This window comes from Scyliorhinus torazame, chromosome 16 (assembly GCF_047496885.1).
Source record: "Scyliorhinus torazame isolate Kashiwa2021f chromosome 16, sScyTor2.1, whole genome shotgun sequence".
NCBI lineage: Eukaryota > Metazoa > Chordata > Chondrichthyes > Carcharhiniformes > Scyliorhinidae > Scyliorhinus > Scyliorhinus torazame.
The window spans coordinates 36,256,917-36,278,513 of NC_092722.1; the positions used below are offsets into that span (position 1 = coordinate 36,256,917).

General features: G+C 45.9%; 1 protein-coding gene across 2 annotated transcripts in view; it reads left to right on the top strand.

Moving 5' to 3' along the window:
• The window catches only part of tmco4 (transmembrane and coiled-coil domains 4), a 149,954-nt gene that overhangs the window by 64,026 nt on the left and 64,331 nt on the right, over window positions 1-21,597 (top strand). For both annotated transcript variants that reach the window (XM_072478253.1, XM_072478252.1), the window contains exon 11: window positions 5,284-5,368. In XM_072478253.1, coding sequence (XP_072334354.1) covers window positions 5,284-5,368 — 85 coding nt within the window. The remainder of the gene's footprint in view (window positions 1-5,283; window positions 5,369-21,597) is intronic.

Sequence of the window (21,597 nt, forward strand, 5' to 3'; positions counted from 1 at the left end):
CTGTATCACCTCGACAGACCTGGGGCAGCTGATAAGGTCTTTCAACCCATTCTCCCTGTTCCCCATGTCAAATTACACTTTCGGGCATTGATCACCATTTCTTCATCGACACAAGGCAAACATTAACATTAACACATTAACATTACATTACAGCGCAGTACAGGCCCTTCGCCCCTCGATGTTGCGCCGACCTGTGAAACCACTCTAAAGCCCATCTGCACTATTCCCTTATTGTCCATATGTCTATCCAATGACCATTTGAATGTCCTTGGTGTTGGCGAGTCCACTACTGTTGCAGGCAGGGCATTCCACGCCCTTGCTACTCTCTGAGTAAAGAACCTACCTCTGACATCTGTTTTATATCTTTCTCCCCTCAATTTAAAGGTATGTCCCCTCGTGCTGGACATCACCATCCGAGGAAAAAGGCTCTCACTGTCCACCCTATCCAATCCTCTGATAATCTTGTATGCCTCAATTATCTCACCTCTTAACCTTCTCTCTAACGAAAACAGCCTCAAGTCCCTCAGCCTTTCCTCATAAGATCTTCCCTCCATACCAGGCAACATTCTGGTAAATCTCCTCTGCACCCTTTCCAATGCTTCGACATCCTTCCTATAATGCGGCGACCAGAATTGCACGCAATACTCCAAATGCGGCCGCACCAGAGTGTTGTATAGCTGCAACATGACCTCATGGCTCCTAAAACTCAATCCCTCTACCAATAAAAGCTAACACACCGTACGCCTTCTTAACAACCCTCTCAACCTGGGTGGCAACTTTCAGGGATCTATGTACATGGACACCGAGATCACTGTTCATCCACACTGCCAAGAATCTTACCATTAGCCCAGTACTCTGTCTTCCTGTTATTCCTTCCAAAATGAATCACCTCACACTTTTCTGCATTAAACTCCATTTGCCACCTCTCAGCCCAGCGCTGCAGCTTATCTATGTCCCTCTGTAACTTGTAACATCCTTCCGCACTGTCCACAACTCCACCGACTTTAGTGTCATCTGCAAATTTACTCACCCATCCTTCTACGCCCTCCTCCAGGTCATTTATAAAAATGACAAACCGTGGCCCCAAAACAGATCCTTGTGGTACACCGCTAGTAACTGGACTCCAGTCGGAACATTTCCCATCAACCACCACCCTTTGTCTTCTTCCAGCTAGCCAATTTCTGATCCAAACTGCTAAATCACCCTGAATCCCATGCCTCCATATTTTCTGCAGTAGCCTACCATGGGGAACCGTATCAAACGCTTTACTGAAATCCATACACACCACATCAACTGCTTTACCCTCATCCACCTGTTTGGTCACCTCAAAGAACTCTATAAAGGTTTGTGAGGCACGACCTACCCTTCACAAAACCGTGTTGACTATCTCTAATCAAATTATTCCTTTCCAGATGATTATACATCCTATCTCTCATAAACCTTTCCAAGATTTTTCCCACAACAGAAGTAAGGCTCACTGGTCTACAGTTACCGGGGTTATCTCTACTCCCCTTCTTGAACAAGGGGACAACATTTGCTATCCTCCAGTCTTCTGGCACTATTCCTGTAGACAAAGATGACTTAAAGATCATGGCCAAAGGCTCAGCAATCTCCTCCCTAGCTTCCCAGAGAATCATAGGATAAATCTCATCCGGCCCAGGTGACTTATCTATTTTCACACTTTCCAGAATTGCTAACACCTCCTCCTTATGAACCTCAAGCCCTTCTAGTTTAGTAGCCTGAACCTCAGTATTCTCCTTGACAGCATTGTCTTTTTCCTGTGTGAATACTGACGAAAAATATTCATTTAGCACCTCTCCTATCTCCTCGGACTCCAAGCACAACTTCCCACTACTGCCCTTGACTGGCCCTACTCTTACCCTAGTCATTCTTTTATTCCTGACATATCTATAGAAAGCTTTAGGGTTATCCTTGATCCTACCTGCCAAAGACTTCTCATGTCCCCTCCTGGCTCTTCTTAGCTCTCTCTTTAGGTCCTTCCTAGCTAACTTGTAACTCTTGAGTGCCCTAACTGAACCTTCATGTCTCATCTTTACATAAGTCTCCTTCTTCCTCTTGACAAGTGTTTAGACTGCTTTGGTAAACCACAGTTCCCTTATTCGACCACTTCCTCCCTGCCTGACAGGTACATACTGATCAAGGACACGCAGTGGCTGTTCCTTGAACAAGCTCCACATTTCCATTGTGCCCATCCCCTGCAGTTTTCCTCTCCATCCGATGTATCCTAAGTCTTGCCTCATCGCATCGTAATTACCTTTCCCCCAGATATAACTCTTGCCCTGCGGTATATACCTATCCCTTTCCATCACTAAAGTAAACGTAATCGAATTGTGATCACTATCACCAAAGTGCTCACCTACCTCCAAATCTAACACCTGTCCTGGTTCATTACCCAGTACCAAATCCAATATGGCCTCGCCTCTCGTTGGCCTATCTACATATTATGTCAAGAAACCTTCCTGCACACATTGGACAAAAACGGACCCACAAACTATAGCGTTTCCAGTCAATATTTGGAAAGTTAAAGTCCCCCATAACAACTAACTTCCCTGTTGCTTTCACTCCTATCCAGAATCATCTTTGCAATCCTCTCCTCTACATCTATGGAACTTTTCGAAGGCCTATAAAAAACCCCTAACAGGGTGACCTCTCCTTTCCTGTTTCTAACCTCAGCCCATACTACCTCAGTAGACGAGTCCTCATCAAACGTCCTTTCTGCCACCGTGATACTGTCCTTGACTAACAATGCCACCCCTCCCCCTCTTTTACCACCTTCCCTGAGCTTACTGAAATATCTAAATCCTGGCACCTGCAACAACCATTCCTGTCCCTGCTCTATCCATGTCTCCGAAATGGCCACAACATCGAAGTCCCAGGTACCAACCCATGCTGCAAGTTCACCCACCTTATTCCGGATGCTCCTGGCATTGAAGAACACACACTTTAAACCACCTTCCTGCCTGCCAGTACACTCTTGCAACTTTGAAACCCTACTCATGACCTCACTACTCTCAACCTCCTGTATACTGGAGCTACAATTCAGGTTCCCAAGCCCCTGCTGAACTAGTTTAAACCCTCCCGAAGAGCATTAGCAAATTTCCCCCCCAGAATATTGGTACCCCTCTGGTCCAGGTGCAGACCATCCCATTTGTAGAGGTCCCACCGACCCCAGAATGAGCCCCAATTATCCAGAAATCTGAAACCCTCCCTCCTGCACCATCCCTGTAGCCACGTGTTCAACTCCTCTCTCTCTCTATCCCTCGTCTCGCTATCACGTGGCACAGGTAACAACCCAGAGATAATAACTCTGTTTGTCCTAGATCTAAGTTTCCGCCCTAGCTCCCTGAATGCCTGCCTTACATCCCCATCCCTTTTCCTACCTATGTCGTTGGTACCTATGTGGACCACGACTTGGGGCTGCTCCCCCTCCCCCTTAAGGATCCCGAAAACACGATCCGAGACATCACGCACCCTGGCACCTGGGAGGCAACACCCCAACCGTGAGTCTCTCTCGTTCCCACAGAATCTCCTATCTATCCCCTAACTATGGAGTCTCCAATGACTAATGCTCTACTCCTCTCCCCCCTTCCCTTCTGAGCAACAGGGACAGACTCTGTGCCAGAGACCTGTACCCCATGGCTTAACCCTGGTAAGTCCCCCCCTCCACAACGGTATCGAAAGTGGTATACTTGTTACTAAGGGGAACGGCCACAGGGGATCCCTGTACTGACTGCTTCCTCCCAGCCCCTCTCACCGTTCCCATCTATCTTTATTCTTCAGAGTAACTACATCCCTGAAGCTTCTATCTATGACCAACTCTGCCTCCCGAATGATCCGAAGTTCATCCAGCTCCAGTTCCCTAACGCGGTTTCTGAGGAGCTGGAGATGGGTGCACTTCCCACAGATGAAATCAGCAGGGACACTGACGGCGTCCCTCACCTCAAACATTCTGCAGGAGGAACATTGCACTACCTTCCCTGTCATCCCCTCTAGATAAAAAAAAAAGAAAGAAAGAGCTTACCTGTTATTCACTCCCCTTCTCAGCAAGCACTCACTCAGCAATCTCTGCGCCCCGCACGATAACACCTGACAAGAGCTCCTCCGCAAACCACCTCCAAGTTAGGGTGAGCACACGGACGTATGCAAATTTCCCCTGCAACGGCCAATCAGCAGCTCTGCTCTACTGCCCTCTGCTGGATCTGGCACCTCTAACTAGCAACATCGCAGAAGCCCTTTCACCACAAGACAGTGGTGCTTGAAGAAGGTAATTCGCTGTCACTTTCTCAGGGCAATTGTAGATGGACAATAAATGCCTGCTGTACAGTGGTGCCAACAACCTGATTAACTTTGTTTCAATTACACCTGCCCATTTTACCATATCATTCAACCTCACCAACCCACCTCTTTATCATAACCCTTAATTCCACCAACCCTTAATTGCACCATATTCCTAATCTCAGCCTTTCTCACCATATCCTTGAATTCCTTCTTTCTCTGCGAATACAGCTAATCTTTTGTCCAAGTGAACCCTTTTGCATTTTGATGACCTTACCTGACTACATGTTCCATAACTCTGTCAGCATTTGAAAATCAATGTTTCCCATGACTTGCACTGATGTCCTTTTTTTAAATTGGTCCTGCAATTGCACCTGCAATTTGAACCCTTCTTTGCAATAAGCAAGTTAGCTGGATCAAATTTGTCAAGTTTCCCAGTGTTTCCAATATCTAGCTATTTCTGAAGGAACATTTTACCCAACTTAGTTAATTGTCAACAAAAAAAGGCGAACTGTTCTGCACCTCTGACATGCAGAACAATCTGAACCTGACCTCGCCAGCACCCCTCCACAAAAATCTACTTCCTCTGTGCACACTTTATTCAAAGACCTGTCAGCCTGTTCTATTACTGCAGTCTGAGCTCTGTAATACATTGAATGAAGCACTTTTTGTGGAGTATAGTTTCACACATGATTAGTGAATGAGAAAATGTACTTTCTCACATTCATTGCCAATGACAATTGTTCTCCTTTCATGTCGCGGTTGAGCCAAATTAATAGAAAATGTGTTTCATCTTGAGTGTACCCCAAGTGAACAGACTGCTATACACACACTGCTTTGTTCTTGTGCTCACTTATAGGTACTTGATAACCACAATGTGACAATGATGCAAAATGTATTTCTCAAGAGGCTGACAGCGCACCTTCAAAGGCTTGATATTAATAAGATAACTTTCTCACCTTCCCCCTTTATTGATATTTTCCACAGGGCAAGAGACCAGTCACTTTGGTTGGCTTTAGTCTTGGAGCACGGGTGATTTACTTCTGTCTTCAGGAGCTCCTTCAAGAGAAAGGTACACAACGGTTTCTTCCTACACAACATTCACTGATGAAATAAAAAGAAATGGAACTCGCTGAAAATTGCTCGTCAGTTAAATTGGTAGTTGGAAGAGGAAGGGGCTTCCAGTTTCACGTGGGACTTGAATAGTATTTTCCCGTCAGGCTGGAGATGCCCCTTCTATAGAAAAATGAGGACAAACCAGATAGGAAATATAGGATCTGATTTCCATACAATAGATGCAGGGAGAATGTAGCCATCAATATAAGATGGTCCCTAAGAAATCCAATAGGGAATTCAGAAGAAACCTCTTTACCCAAAGAGTGCTGAGAATGTGGACCAGGTAAGGGTGACAAGTTTCCTTGCCTCAAGGACATTAGTGAACCAGATGGGTTTTTACAACAATCGACAATGGTCTCATGGTCATCATTAAACTTCTTAATTCCAGATTTTTATTGAATTCAAATTTCACCATCTGTCATGGTGGGATTTGAACCCACGTCTCCAGAGCATTCCCCTGGGTCTCTCGATTACTAATCCAGTGATAATACTAGTATGCCACCACCTCCATATTTGCTTGTCTGTCTTCTCCTTAAATGCATGTACCCTGTTCACTTCAACCAGTACCTGTGACTCCAGACCCAGAGCAATGTGGTTGACTCTTAATTGCCCGGTGATATGACCGAGCAAGTCACTCAGTTCATAGACAATCAGGGATGGACAATAAATACTGTCCCAGCCGGTGACGCCCACATCCTCTGATCAAATAAAAAGAAGGGGCTAGAGAGTTACAATGGTCAATTTAGATGAGGAAAGATGGGAGGCTCTCATGGAGCATAAGTGCAGGCATGGACTGGTTGCGCCAAATATCTTGTTTCTGTGCTATATATCCAATGGAATATGTATGTAACCTATGCAATTTATCCTAGTTAGTCCTACAGAGGAGTTTCCACTGTTCGATAAGGAATCTCAACTGAAACATTAACCTGCTGTGTATTTCATTGTACAATTTTCAAAGCTCAATGCGATTTCATAGAATTTATTTTTGCACAGTTAAATAAAGTGTTCTGACGTCCGATCTTTAGTAACTATCTTTGTGATGTGAATTAAAAACATTCAACCCAATTTTCACCACAGAGGCAGGAAGCTCAAATCAGGAAATGCTCTGACTCAGCAGATCTGTCTCCATGGAAACAACCCCCAGCGATATATAAGAACGTTTTTATCTCGGGTGAGGGGGGGAAAGAACGTTTTTATCTCGGGGGGGGGGGGGGGCTGTTGCTGGGGGCTGTGGAGATGGGGAAAGGCAGAGACGTGGTCAAGTTGGGTCTGCCGACTATGGAGGCAGCCAAGGAGGCTGGCAAATACTGAAATGGGCTAGTTAGAAAGACTGCTTTTGTTCGCTGAGACGTTTGCCAAGTTTTGCAAAAGTTCATTAGACCCTCTAGCCTACACTCCATATACCCCCTTGGCACCTTGCACTCCCACCCACCTCCATGCTGCCTCATACCCCCATGTTGCATCATTCCCCCACCATGCCACCTCATGCCTCCCATGTTACCTGCAGAGCTACTACTCTGGTATCCACTGTGGCCAGACCTCAGTGGAGATGAAAAATAATTAAACTTCTAACAATCTAAGAAGAGAACTCTCATACGCACTTGAAACAGAGAAAATAAATCTCATTCTTGAAACCCAGAAAAAGAGTTTGAATCCCTCCAGATGGTCAAACTGTTATAAAACAAGCTACTATTCAGTAGCTACATCAAAAACTGCTGATGTTTTAATTCAGAGGGGAGGTGAGAAAGCATATTTTAAAAACCAAAGAGGGATTATGAGAAATGACTGGCAGCCAACAGAAAAGAGAATCTCAAAGTCTTCAATAGGCACGTAAATAGTACCAGGGTGGTAAAAGGAGGGGTAGGACAAATTAGGGACCTAAAATAGAATTTACACATGGAGGCAGGGAGTAAGGCTGAGGTATTAAATTAACACTTTGCATTTGTCTTTACCAAAGAGGTAAATGTTATCCAGGCCATGGTGACTAGAAGAGTCCAAAATTGATTAGGAGGAAGTGTTGGATAGACTGTCAGTACTTAAATTTGATAAGGCACTGTGATGAGATGCATTTAAGGATATCGAAGGAAGTGAGAGTGGAAATTACAGGAACACTGGCCATAATCTTTCAGTCTTCCCTAGACTCAGGGATGTGCCAGAGGACTGGAGAATTGCAAACATTACGCCCTTATTCAAGAAAGGTTGTAAGGATAAGCCCACCAATTGTAGATCAGTCAGATTAACTTCACTTGGGGAGGCTTGTAAAACAATTATTCAGGATAGAGTTAGTAGTCTCATGGAAAATTGTGGGTTGATTAGGGAGAGCAGCATGAATTTCTAAAGGGGGAATAATGTTCCACTAATGAGCTGGAGTTTTTTGAAAAGATAACAGAAAGGGTCAAGGATGATAATGCTGTTGATGTGGTGTACGTGGATTTTTGAAAGACATTCGATACAGTGCCACATCAGACTTGTGAGAAAAATTATAGCTCATGGAATAAAAGGGATATACAAAATTGGCTGAGTAATACCGGAGAATAATGGTTAATGGATATCTTTCGGGCTGGAGGAATGTTTGTAGTGGTGTCCCCCAGGGGATCCATATTGGAACCCTTGCTTTTTCTCATATATATTCATGATCTAAATTGTGATGTACAGGGGACTATTTCAAAGTTTGCAGATGACACAAAACTTGGGATCATTGTAAACTGTAAGTAAGACAATGGAACTTCAAAAGTCGTATAACTTCAACAGACAATATAAAATATGAGGTACAATTCTTAAGGGAGTGTAGGAGCAGAGGGACCTGGATGTATTTTTGTATAGATAATTGAAGGTAATAGGACAGGTGGAGCAAGCAGTTAACAAAGCATACAGGACCGAGTGCTTTAATAGGCTATATAGTACAAGAGCAAGGAGGTTATGCTGAACTTCTACAAGACATTAGTTAGATCTCAACTAGAGTATTATGTTCAGTTCTGAGTGCCACACTGTAGGAAGGAAGTGTATTCATTGGAGAGAGTGCAGAAGAGGTTTACAAGAATGGTTCCAGTTATGAATATAGATTGGAGAGGTTGAGACTGTTCTCCTTGGAGAGAAGAAGGCTAAGAGGAGATTTGATAGAGGATAGGTTCAAAGTCATGAGAGGGCTGAACAGAGTAGATGGGGAGATACTGTTCCCACTCATAAAAGGATTGCGACTGAGAAGGCACAGAGATAAAGTGATTTGCAAATAAAGTAAATGTAATGTGAGAAAAATCGTGTTCATGCATGGGGTATTTCAGCTCTGGATGTGTGGTGGAAGCAGGTTCAATTGAGGCATTCAAGAGAGCATTGTTTCTATTAAAATAATCATCAATGTACAAGGGTATGGAAAAAAGGCAGAGGCGTGGCACGCGGTCATAATGGTCATTTGGAGAGTTGGTGCAGACACATGGGCCGAATGGCCTCCTTCTGCACCATAACAATTCTGTGGCAGCCTCTTCAAAAACTGTCAATCATAATATGAACTCACCCCCCCCTCCCCCTTGGGCTGTGGTAAGTGATTTTGGAATTTTTGAAACTCAACCCAGCATTCATAATGGTCCCAGAAGTAATAAGAACCTTTGAGAAATGTCAACAGTGAAATTCATTAAAACTGCATAAACAGATGGTAATGGCTTTTTCTAAGCTACACCAGACTGCTTGTTACTCTATGCACTCCAGCAGTATGTGTTTGTTTGTATACTCTTGTCAGCTGCAGCTTGTTTTTCATGTTTAAAGAGCTGGGGATTTAAATAACTTTTGAAGATATTTAACAGATCTTACCAATCCTTCAAGAGTGTTTGCATGCCCTCCATAAATTTGTGACTCCCATGCTGCGGGTTAAGGCCCTCGGAACAGGAAAAATGCGGTCTATTTAAACTCAGCACTAATTTGAAATGCCCTGCTGAGTTTGTGCTTCCTGCCTGTGTGATTCACAACCCTCCCTCTGCTGGCAAAAATGGGATCTGGTGGAAATGGGGGTGGGACATCCACATCCAGATCTCACCTATTTTAAAAGGCCTCCAGAGTCAGCCTGACTCTGAAAATCCAGTCCATTGTTTTTCCCGTACCAGCCTCCCCGAACAGGCGCTGAAATGTGGTGACTAGGGGCTTTTCACAGTAACTTCATTTCAAGCCTACTTGTGACAATAAGCGGTTTTCATTTTTTTTTTCATTTTCTGTTGTGTGAATTTAAGACTTTCCACTGGAATGTAATGAATGAAGATTAATTCCGTTCCATTTTTAATATCATTACCTGCTTCCCTCGTATTCCTCCTTCTGGTTCCACTTTGCATATTTCAGAATTAATGCACATGAGCAGCGCCGGCAACTCACAAGCAGTAACACTGTTTACCTTCTCTTTTTAAAAGTTTTTTATTTAAAACAAATTTGTAACATTTCCAGAGAAATCACAGGGCCTATGCAAAGCCCCCCCCCCCCCCGGGTGCTGCTGCCCCCCCGGGTGCTGCTGCTATCGGTTTCCTGCGCCGCTCCCTGAGAGTCCGCAGCGGGACTTCCGGTTGCGGCCATGCCTGGATAGGTCGCACGTTCGGCAGCTCCTGCCGGGAACGGACTTTTGGGCTCTCTAGCGGGGCCCCAACGGCACTTGTTTGACGGCTTCCAGTGTGGGAAGGTGACAGCAAGGTCCCCCTGACAGTATATGGATTGGACCAGGAGTGGAGCGGTGAATAAAGGGATCTTGGAGCAGCGAAAAGTGAGAGGGAGAAAAAGCAAGATGGTGGCGGGTGGAGACCAAGCAGCATGGGCGCAGTGGTCGCAGGAGCAGCAGGGGTTTCTTAAACGCTGCTTTGAGGAGCTGAAAACCGAAATGCTGGCGCCAATGAAGGCGGCGATTGAGAAGCTAGTGGAGACCCAGAAGGCCCAAGGGGCGGCGATCCGAGAGGTGCGGCAAAAAGCCTCGGAGAACGAGGACGAGATCTTGGGCCTGGCGGTGAAGGTGGAGGCACACAAGGCGCTGCACAAGAGGTGGGCGGAAAGATTTGAGGACCTGGAGAATAGGTCGAGGAGGAACAATCTTCGGATTCTGGGTCTCCCTGAAGGAGGAGGGGCCCGATGCCGGGGCATATGTGAGCACGATACTCAATTCGCTGATGGGCGCGGGAGCCTTCCCGAGGCCCCTGGAGCTAGATGGGGCGCACCGGGTCCTGGCAAGGAGACCCAAGGCCAACGAGCCGCCAAGGGCTGTAGTGGTGAGGTTTCACCGCTTTATGGACAGTGAGTGTGTCTTGAGATGGGCCAAGAAAGAGTGGAGCAGCAGGTGGGAGAACACGGAGATCTGAATCTACCAGGACTGGAGTGTAGAGGTGGCCAAGAAGAGAGCTGGCTTTAATCGGGCTAAGGCGGTGCTCCATCGGAAAGGGGTGATGCTGCAGCCAGCGCGATTGTGGGTCACATTCCAGGATCGGCACCACTACTTTGAAACGCCTGAGGAGGCTTGGAGCTTTATACAGACTGAAAAGTTGGACTCAAATTGAGGGTTTGTTGTTGTGGGGGGGATGTTTGCTGTATATGTGGTTTTAACTACGTGTAGGGAATGTTCCCTTGGTTGGGTGCTGGATGAGGATGGGTGAAGGGATTTGATGGGGAGAGTGTGGGCGTCGGTGTTGGAGGGAGGGGAGGCCCGGGGATGGGAAATTGAGGTAAGGCCGCAAAAGGAGCTGTGCCAGAGGGGGCGGGGCCAGCTCAGGAAAGCGTGGGCTTTTTCCCGCGCTAGGGAAGGACGGAGGTGGGGGTCGGGGGGTGGGGAGGGCGGTACTGGAGTTTTATGTGCCATGTTTATGTTGCTGTTATCGTTACTACTATAAAAACTACAAATAACCTGATAAAATGATTTTTTTTAAAAATTAAACACTCCACTTCACAGCCCATCGTAACTATTACATTTCTAAATCCAGATTACGCACATCTGGATATTATTGTTTGAGTACCGGCTCTAACCCATCAACCTCAGCTCTCACTGTGTCCTGTTCTCCCTGTTCTTTCTTATGCTGTTGGTTGCAACATGGATAGCTGTTCTTCTTGTTCCCTTCCAGGTGCTTAAAGACAACCTTTCTCCCAGCACCCAGTGGACAGCACATTGCCCTGTTCTTCAAATTGCGACTGCAGCAAATTCCCCCTTAGACTCCAACCTTTCTATTCTGCTCCTCTTCTCATTCCCCCATACCCTTCCAAACGCCACTGTTCCAAGTTCCTTTGTCTAGCATTCTGACCACACTGCCTGTAGGCCCTCTTTATCCTACAGGCAATGTGTGCAACATTCCTGTTGGTCAGTAAGAGTTTCTGCAGTTCATCCTTCTCTGCTTCAACTAGGTTCTCCCTATCTACCCTTCTGACTTCTGGTCTCACACTCCTCTGAAGCTTATTTTTAATGGTACTGCTTTGTGAGGTGAAAACTCCAGATAATCCAAACCCTTCCCTATGTGTTGGAATATCTATAGCTCATGCTGACGCTCAAGAACTCTAATCCAGAGTGACCCATGGACATTCCTTACAGGTGTGGTCACCTGAAACAGTCTTAATGTCCACAAACTCCCACATTAAGCAGTCCTAACACACCGTCTGTGCTATTAGCTTGTTCATGTATTTAGTCACTGTGCAACAGGTATTTATGCGTTTGCTGATTTAAGTTTTCGTGTACTCAATTATTTTTTTTCCAATTAAGGGGCAATTTAGTGTGGCCAATTACATAACTAACACATCTTTGGGTTGTGAGGGCGATACCCACGCAGGCACGGGGAGAATGGGTAAATTCCACACAGACAGAGATCCGGGGCCGGGATCGAACCTAGGTCCCTAGCATCGTAGGCAGCAAGCTAACCACTGCGCCACCCGAGCTGATTCACGTTTAATCTTTTTTAAAAAAAATTAAATTAGAGTACCCAATTAATTTTTTTCCAATTAAGGGGCAATTTAGCGTGGTCAATCCACTTACCCTGACATCTTTGGGTTGTAGGGACGAAACCCACGCAAACACGGTGGGAATGTGCAAACTCCACACGGACAGTGACCCAGAGCCGGGATCGAACCTGGGACCTCAGCGCCGTGAGGCAGCAGCACTAACCACTGCGCCGCCGTGCTGCACTCCATTTAATCTTAAATTATGATTAACAGTGGATGTAATTTTGATTCTATTGATTACTTCCATTACTCAATTTGGTTATTTAACCTGCTATTGTCTATTGGTAACCAGTTTTTTAAAAAACTATTTGTCGGGAGATGGTGGCATAATGGTAATGTCACTGGACTAGTAAACCAACGGCCCAGGCAAAGCATTGGGGACAGGGGTTCAAATCCTACCGTGGCAGCTGGTGGAATTTAAATTTAATTACTTAATGCACTGAGTTGATTCGTTTAAACAATCTGGAATGGGAAGGTAGTGTCAGTAATGGTGACTATGAAACCTGCTGCCATTTAGGGAAGGAATTCTTCCATGTTTACTTGGTCTGGTCGATATACGTGACTACAGACCCACCGCAATGTGGTTGACTCTTAACTGCCCTCTGAAATGACCGAGCAAGCCATTCGGTTCAAGGGCAATTAGGGATGAGCAACATCTGCCTTGCTGCCGTCACCCACATCCCTTGAAAGATTCATTAAGATGATGTATTTACAGCTGAGGGTAGAGCTTTTAACCTTTACCTCTTAGTAATTCTTCCTTTTTGGAGCAAAGTGTGATTCAGTAAATGAACACTTGTCTTTGATTCCTCAGGCTCTGCCACTGTCCCTCGATGCGATCAGGTTTTTAAATTCTTCCTCTGTTTCAGTGCTCTGCTTCTCCGCTCTTTAAATCCTCTCCAGGTGGGTGGAATTGGGGGGGGGGGGGGGGGGGGGGGGGGGGGGAAGGTGGTGGGTGGAAGAAACAATCCAGTAATGGATTATTGGGGCTTTGCAATGAAAGAAGCAGATGGCTGACTCACCAGCTAGCATCTTAAGTCGTGGAGACATCACATACAATTAAGTAATTCCAAGTGTTTGGGAAAAATCCCATCAATTCAGCCAAGAATGGTCAGACAGCCAGCAGCAAGTTCAGAGGAAAAATACCTGAATGGTAAAAATCCAGAATAAAACCACAAAATGTTTGAAATACACTGAAGGGTATGTATGAGCAACAAAAGCATTTCAGATGTGGGCCCTTGAGAACTTTGAGCATTATCCTGACATTTCCCTTTCAGATGGTGATTGACTTTTGCATTTCCATCATTTTTCCCTTTTATTTCAGCCGTATTCTTCAAGATTTCACCCTTAACTTGGGAAAAATTAATTGCCCGCATCCAAGTTTATTGCACAGCAGCAAAACTAAACTATGTTGTATCCCATTTACCAATTCTTAGTGAAGGTCGAGATAGGCAGCACTAATTCAGGCTCCTCACATAATACATTGAGGGGGTGAAGTGATAATTTACAGGCACTTGGCATGAATTCTTCTGCTTAGTCCTGTAACCACTTTTTTTTTCTAAGGTTATTGTTGAACAGTTTAATCATTTAGGTGTTGCCTGAAATGACAGTAAATTTGATTTTCAGAGCGTATTGTGATAGATGTTATCATATTTGCTTATAACACCCTGACCTTGAAAGTGATTTCTTTCTGATGGTTCGGAGTAGTTCTCCAGATAACACTCTGGGGACAGATGACGCTCTGCAGATACAGTAAGAAAGTATAAGCAATGTGTTTTGAAATAATTAATAAAGATGGTTTCAATATTGCGTTTTCTGCAGGGCTGCTAATTAGGAAGATAATTAACCAATATGTAGTTTCATATTTTCAAACACTGTATGCTGACCCTAATGACTTTATTCATATTTACCTTTATCTCAACTGTTGCTATAATGGAGTCTGATTGCAGTGAAGCCCATTTAATACCGTGTTAAATGGAAGATCACTTGACAACTCAAAAGCATTGTGGCTCATGTTTTCCATTGTAAATATCTGAAAGCAAATAGAACAAGAGTAGACAAAATGTAACAATACTGCCATAGTGGGGTGGGGAGAGGGGATTTCTGCTATGTTGAGAAGTATCATTAACTTGCTGTTCAAATATTTTGGCTGAAGTATTGGGAGCTGTTACACACCTTGAAGTCATTGGATTTGTGTTCATTTCTGCCTTCTTCCAGATGCATATCAGCATATGTTGGCATCCTTCCATCCATGAGAGATGGTAGATAGGGTATAAACAATCCATTTAGTTGGAGTGTCTTCATTTGTTGCACCTTTGCTGATGGCTGTGAAGGTCAATCCACACATGAAGCTGACATTATGGGTTGTTGTTTTCAACATTGGTGCCTTTTGCCAAGCCACTGTAGCCACTGATTACTGTGGTAGTGCACGCTAGCCCACAGGAGGTGTCACCATTTCCCTCGCTAGTGACTCCAAGGTCTGAGAGTTGATGAATGTCTTCATGTCTTGCTTGCAAGCATCCTTGAAGCAGAGCCTTGGCCACCCCACTGACTGTCTGACTCCAGCTGCCTTAACATACAGAAGGTCTTGTGTATGCGGCTGTCTTCCATCCTCCAGATGCAGATCGGCAGCATCTGTGGAATTTATACTCTATCCTCCTCCATTGTCCAGCCAACCTATCTGAAACAGAAGGGAGCATCATAAATATATGATGATGTTGCCAAAGCCGTCAGGACAATCACAGTGCTGCATCCTTCCTTCCACCCCATAATCACATTAATTCTTCTTCCTGCCAACAATCAGAAGCTGAAATCTGGTGCTGCTGCTAAACTGCAAACATTCATACAGGCCAGCAGCTGATACCAGGTGCAGGTTGCTTGAATGTTTATCGTTTAGGGAATTTGCAGGAGGAATTGTACTGAGCTTTGGGTATATCACCATATTTGGCTTACTAAGAAGAATTTATGGATTTATGACACTTGCTCCAAAAGGATTTGCAATCCCAGAGCAAACAAATGGCACTTCCTGTTATAGTAAAGACCAAAGCAACATCAAATCTATTGCCTCCAGATTCTTCCAGACTGTCACAGGTGGGGCTTAACTGATATCAGTCAAACTGTATTCCACATAGGTAATTCCACATTATTAATTAGAGATAGTATAACAGCTGCAGAAAGGCAGTTCGAGGAGTATCACCCTATTGAGGTAGTATGGGTTGAAGTCAGAAATAGGAAAGGAGCAGTCACCTTGTTAGGAGTTTTCTATAGGCCCCCCAATAGTAGCAGAGATGTGGAGGAACAGATTGGGAAACAGATTTTGGAAAGGTGCAGAAGTCATAGGGTAGTAGTCATGGGCGACTTTAACTTCCCAAATATTGAGTGGAAACTCTTTAGATCAAATAGCTTGGATGGGGTGGTGTTTGTGCAGTGTGTCCAGGAAGCTTTTCTAACACAGTATGTAGATTGTCCGACCAGAGGAGGGGCAATATTGGATTTAGTACTGGGTAATGAACCAGGGCAAGTGATAGATTTGTTAGTGGGAGAGCATTTTGGAGATAGTGACCACAATTCTGTGACTTTCGCTTTAGTAATGGAGAGGGATAGGTACGTGCAACAGGGCAAGGTTTACAATTGGGGGAAGGGTAAATACGATGTTGTCAGACAAGAATTGAAGTGCATAAGTTGGGAACATAGGCTGGCAGGGAAGGACACAAGTGAAATGTGGAACTTGTTCAAGGAACAGATGCTACGTGTCCTTGATATGTATGTCCCTGTCAGGCAGGGAAGAGATGGTCGAGTGAGGGAACCATGGTTGACAAGAGAGGTTGAATGTCTTGTTAAGAGAAAAAAAGTGACTTATGTAAGGCTGAAGAAACAAGGTTCAGACAGGGCATTGGAGGGATACAAGATAGCCAGGAGGGAACTGAAGAAAGGGATTAGGAGAGCTAAGAGAGGGCATGAACAATCTTTGGCGGGTAGGATCAAGGAAAACCCCAAGGCCTTTTACACATATGTGAGAAATATGAGAATGACTAGAGCGAGGGTAGGTCCGATCAAGGATAGTAGCGGGAGATTGTGTATTGAGTCTGAAGAGATAGGAGAGGTCTTGAATGAGTACTTTTCTTCTGTATTTACAAATGAGAGGGGCGATATTGTTGGAGAGGACAGTGTGAAACAGATTGGTAAGCTCGAGGAAATACTTGTTAGGAAGTAAGATGTGTTGGGCATTTTGAAAAACTTGAGGATAGACAAGTCCCCCGGGCCTGACGGGATATATCCAAGGATTCTATGGGAAGCAAGAGATGAAATTGCAGAGCCGTTGGCAATTATCTTTTCGTCCTCACTGTCAACAGGGGTGGTACCAGGGGATTGGAGAGTGGCGAATGTCGTGCCCCTGTTCAAAAAAGGAACTAGGGATAACCCTGGGAATTACAGGCCAGTTAGTCTTACTTCGGTGGTAGGCAAAGTAATGGAAAGGGTACTGAAGGATAGGATTTCTGAGCATCTGGAAAGACACTGCTTGATTCGGGATAGTCAGCACGGATTTGTGGGGGGTAGGTCTTGCCTTACAAATCTTATTGAATTCTTTGAGGAGGTGACCAAGCATGTGGATGAAGGTAAAGCAGTGGATGTAGTGTACATGGATTTTAGTAAGGCATTTGATAAAGTTCCCCATGGTAGGCTTCTGCACAAAGTAAGGAGGCATGGGATAGTGGGAAATTTGGCCAGTTGGATAACGAACTGGCTAACCGATAGCAGTCAGAGAGTGGTGGTGGATGGCAAATATTCAGCCTGGATCCCCGTTACCAGTGGTGTACCGCAGGGATCAGTTCTGGGTCCTCTGCTGTTTGTGATTTTCATTAATGACTTGGATGAGGGAGTTGAAGGGTGGGTCAGTAAATTTGCAGACGATACGAAGATTGGTGGAGTTGTGGATAGTAAGGAGGGCTGTTGTCGGCTGCAAAGAGACATAGATAGGATGCAGAGCTGGGCTGAGAAGTGGCAGATGGAGTTTAACCCTGAAAAGTGTGAGGTTGTCCATTTTGGAAGGACAAATATGAATGCGGAATACAGGGTTAACGGTAGAGTTCTTGGCATTGTGGAGGAGCAGAGAGACCTTGGGGTCTATGTTCATACATCTTTGAAAGTTGCCACTCAAGTGGATAGAGCTGTGAAGAAAGCCTATGGTGTGCTCGCGTTCATTAACAGAGGGATTGAATTTAAGAGCCGTGAGGTGATGATGCAGCTGTACAAAACTTTGGTAAGGCCACATTTGGAGTACTGTGTACAGTTCTGGTCGCCTCATTTTAGGAAGGATGTGGAAGCTCTGGAAAAGGTGCAAAGAAGATTTACCAGGATGTTGCCTGGAATGGAGAGTAGGTCTTACGAGGAAAGGTTGAGGGTGCTAGGCCTTTTCTCATTAGAGCGGAGAAGGATGAGGGGCGACTTGATAGAGGTTTATAAGATGATCAGGGGAATAGATAGAGTAGACAGTCAGAGACTTTTTCCCCAGGTGGAACACACCATTACAAGGGGACATAAATTTAAGGTGAAAGGTGGAAGAAATAGGAGGGATATCAGAGGTAGGTTCTTTACCCAGAGAGTAGTGGGGGCATGGAATGCACTGCCTGTGGAAGTAGTTGAGTCGGAAACATTAGGGACCTTCAAGCAGCTGTTGGATAGGTACATGGATTACGGGAAAATGATATAGTGTAGATTTATTTGTTCTTAAGGGCAGCACGGTAGCATTGTGGATAGCACAATTGCTTCACAGATCCATGGTCCCAGGTTCGATTCCGGCTTGGGTCATTGTCTGTGCGGAGTCTGCACGTCCTCCCCGTGTCTGCGTGGGTTTCCTCCGGGTGCTCCGGTTTCCTCCCACAGTCCAAAGATGTGCGGGTTAGTTGAATTGGCCAATGATAAATTGCCCTTAATGTCCAAATTGCCCTTGGTGTTGGGTGGAGGTGTTGAGTTTGGGTAGGGTGCTCTTTCCAAGAGCTGGTGCAGACTCAAAGGGCCGAATGGCCTCCTTCTGCACTGTAAATTCAATGATAATATATGATTAATCTAGGACAAAGGTTCGGCACAACATCGTGGGCCGAAGGGCCTGTTCTGTGCTGTATTTTCTATGTTCTATGTTCTATGTAAGAAAGAGGTGACAACGCTTCTGAAAGTGTTGCAATCCCAGTTGATGTTATAACTAGATGGGAAGATCCCAGAATGGAACCCTGGCTCAAAAGACTGTAACTTTGACCTTTTTGGATAAAACATGGAGAAACCGAGTGCCAGGATCACTAATTAGTTTTAGCACCAAGAGAAAAATATTTATTAAACATTAAAAGTTGGATCATTTTACAATACTCCTTTACTCCCCTCTTAATTTAACAAATACACAGATTTTAAGATTAATACGGATTACAAAGTACATCTTAAGCTGCAATGCTCTCATTAACCCAAAGTTCCTTTTTTAAATAAATTCAGAGTACCTAATTCATTTTTCCAATTAAGGGGCTATTTAGCGTGGCCAATCCACCTACCCTGCACATCTTTGGGTTGTGGGGGTGAAACCCACGCAAACACGGGGAGAATGTGCAAACTCCACACGGATAGTGATCCAGGGCCAGGATCGATCCTGGGTTCTCGATGCCGTGAGGCAGCTGTGCTAACCACTGTGCCACCGTGCTGCCCCAACACAAAGTTCCTTTAAGCACACAGATTGACTGTGGTCAAATAAACACTCGGCTCTGAGTGGCATGGTGGAACAGTGGTCAGCACTGCTGCCTCACAGCACAAGGTATCCGGATTCAGTTCTGGTATTTGGTGACTGTGTGGCGTTTGCATGTTCTCCCCTTGTCTGTGTGGGTTTCCTCTGGGTGCTCCGGTTTCCTCCCACAGTCCAAAGGTAGATTGGCCATGATAAATTTCCCCTTCGTGTCCAAAGATGTGCAGGTTAGGTGGATTTGCCATGATCAATGCACGGCGTTATGGGGAGAGGGTGGGGGAATGTTCCTAGGTATAGTGCTCTTTCGGAGGGCCGTTGCAGACACGATGGGCTGAATGGCCTCCATCTGCACTGTAGGATTCTATGGAACCCAAGTTAGTATATATGGATATTTTCCTCAGAACTTCCTCCGATAATTGTCATGTGAGAGCTTCCAAACTCCATTCCCAAAACATACTTCAAAGCCTTTTCTCATAATAATTCTTTCCCTTGGCGGTTTGCACTCCGAAATCCAGTCCGTCTTTTACAAATGATTTTCTTAACCAGATCTCTGCTCCACTTTTAACAGTGAATCCAGTCCAAGATTTGCACCAGCCCCATAGGATTTTTTTTGTCTTAAAGGCTTTTACACAAACTCTAAATTCCAGCCATCGATTTCCACAATTAATTCACAAATGCGTGATTAAGGACCGTAGTGCCCGGCGTGAGTCCCAAATTGGACACTGTGCCGGGCTCTCAAGTCACTCGACTCTCTCCACTTAGCACGATCTGGATCTCTCCCTCGCTGGGCAGGATCCAGATCTGCATATTTAATGTGGACCAGGTGTAACGGCACCTAGGTGGGTGTCTCCCAGGCCATTGGAGACCCCCGGGTGGTTGGAGACTGCGCAGGGTGACACCCTGGCACTTCCCTTGGCACCTTGGCGCTGCCGGCCTGGCAACCTGGCAGTGCCACCCATTTGCAGCATAGTCCTTCCCTGTTGCCCACCCCATCCTGCCAAGGGGCAGGATAATGCCGGGAGTTCGACATACCAGCCGTTGAAGTTACTTTTTCCATTCGCTGATCTCCGAACTCACCCCATATGGGCTGAAAATCCTGCCTGTGAATTCTGTTTCTCGCTGCACAGATACTTCTAGATAAGCTGAGTATTTCCTGCACTTTCTGCTTGGTCTTATCCCAGATGTATTATTTGGATCGAATGGCCCATTTCTATGTTATAACATCCGTATATTTCTGTGGCGGAATCTATCTATTTATTACAGTTGTTTATTCAGGCTTCTGTCAAGGCCCTTGTGGCCACACGAATAACGGCTACTATGACAAAATCTAGATTTTGACTGTACCCGAATAAACTCATTGCCAGAGTCATACTGAACATGTCCAGATCAGGCGGGGTACCAAGTTGATAGATGCGTTGAATAACTGAAGATTTTTCTTCCTGCAATCTAGTTCTTTCTAAGATCCCAGATACTTACTTACATTATGGAAACGATTTAATGGTCGCATTGCGCTTGAGCGATAGAGCGAGCGAGTTAGATCGCGGGAGAGGCCAAAATCAAGAGCCGCGCCGGGCGCAGATTGTTTTATGATCTAACCGGGGTTTCTGCCCCGGTGCTTGGGGGGGGGGGGTGGGGGGTGGGGGGTGGAGGGAGGGACTGGGCTGGAGGGGCGAGGGGACTAGGCTGGAGGGGGCTGGGCTGGACAGGGGAGGGGGCTGGGCTGGAGGGGAAACCCAGGGAGGGCCCGTAGGACCAGCCAGTGGATGGAGGACAGGCCAAGGGGGCCCTCATCCTCACCCGCATCACGTAGGATGTAGCCTGATCCGTTATTGCCCCCCCCCCCCCCCCCCCCCCCCCCCCAGAGGGTCTGTGTAACATCACTCCAGAGTGATGGGACTGAGTCGGCACTGTCAGCGGGTCACTGTTGATGGCGAGGGGGTGATGATAACTCGCTGAGAGCTGAGCACCGATGCTCCTCAATCTGTGCCATAGTCTAACTCCTGCCTGTCTGCTGAGTGCTCGCTCACACAAGGTTGGGGGGGGGGGCACAGTGGTGAAGGGGCAGGGGAATCCGGGCCTGGGGATTAGTGGACAGCACGCATAGTGGAACAAAGTGGAAGAGGTGTCATATTTCCCGGCTGCAAAGCTTTTCAATGCTGTACATATGTGTTCAAAACTGCCCCAAGCCCCTGATGTTGCTGCCCTACTTACCCCCCACCCCCACCCCTTCCCTTCCCTTCCCCCCAGTGTCCTCTGTGACCCTCTGCTTAGCTCTACCGCTGTATCTAGGTGTGCCCCAGAATGCACATCAGAGGTGAAGGCTGCCTGCTGCCTACCACGTCCCATGATCTTCGATGCCCCTGGTGGGTCCTGGGACTGACGCACTAGCCGGCGGCACATGCCCCACCGTGCCACACGGTTCCGGAGGTTGACTCTGAGACACGCTGTGGCTTCGGGTTGGCACCCGCCGCTCTGTCCTCCTGGCCAGTGCCCATAGGGCCCTGGGGTTCACCTCGGGATGGGGGGGC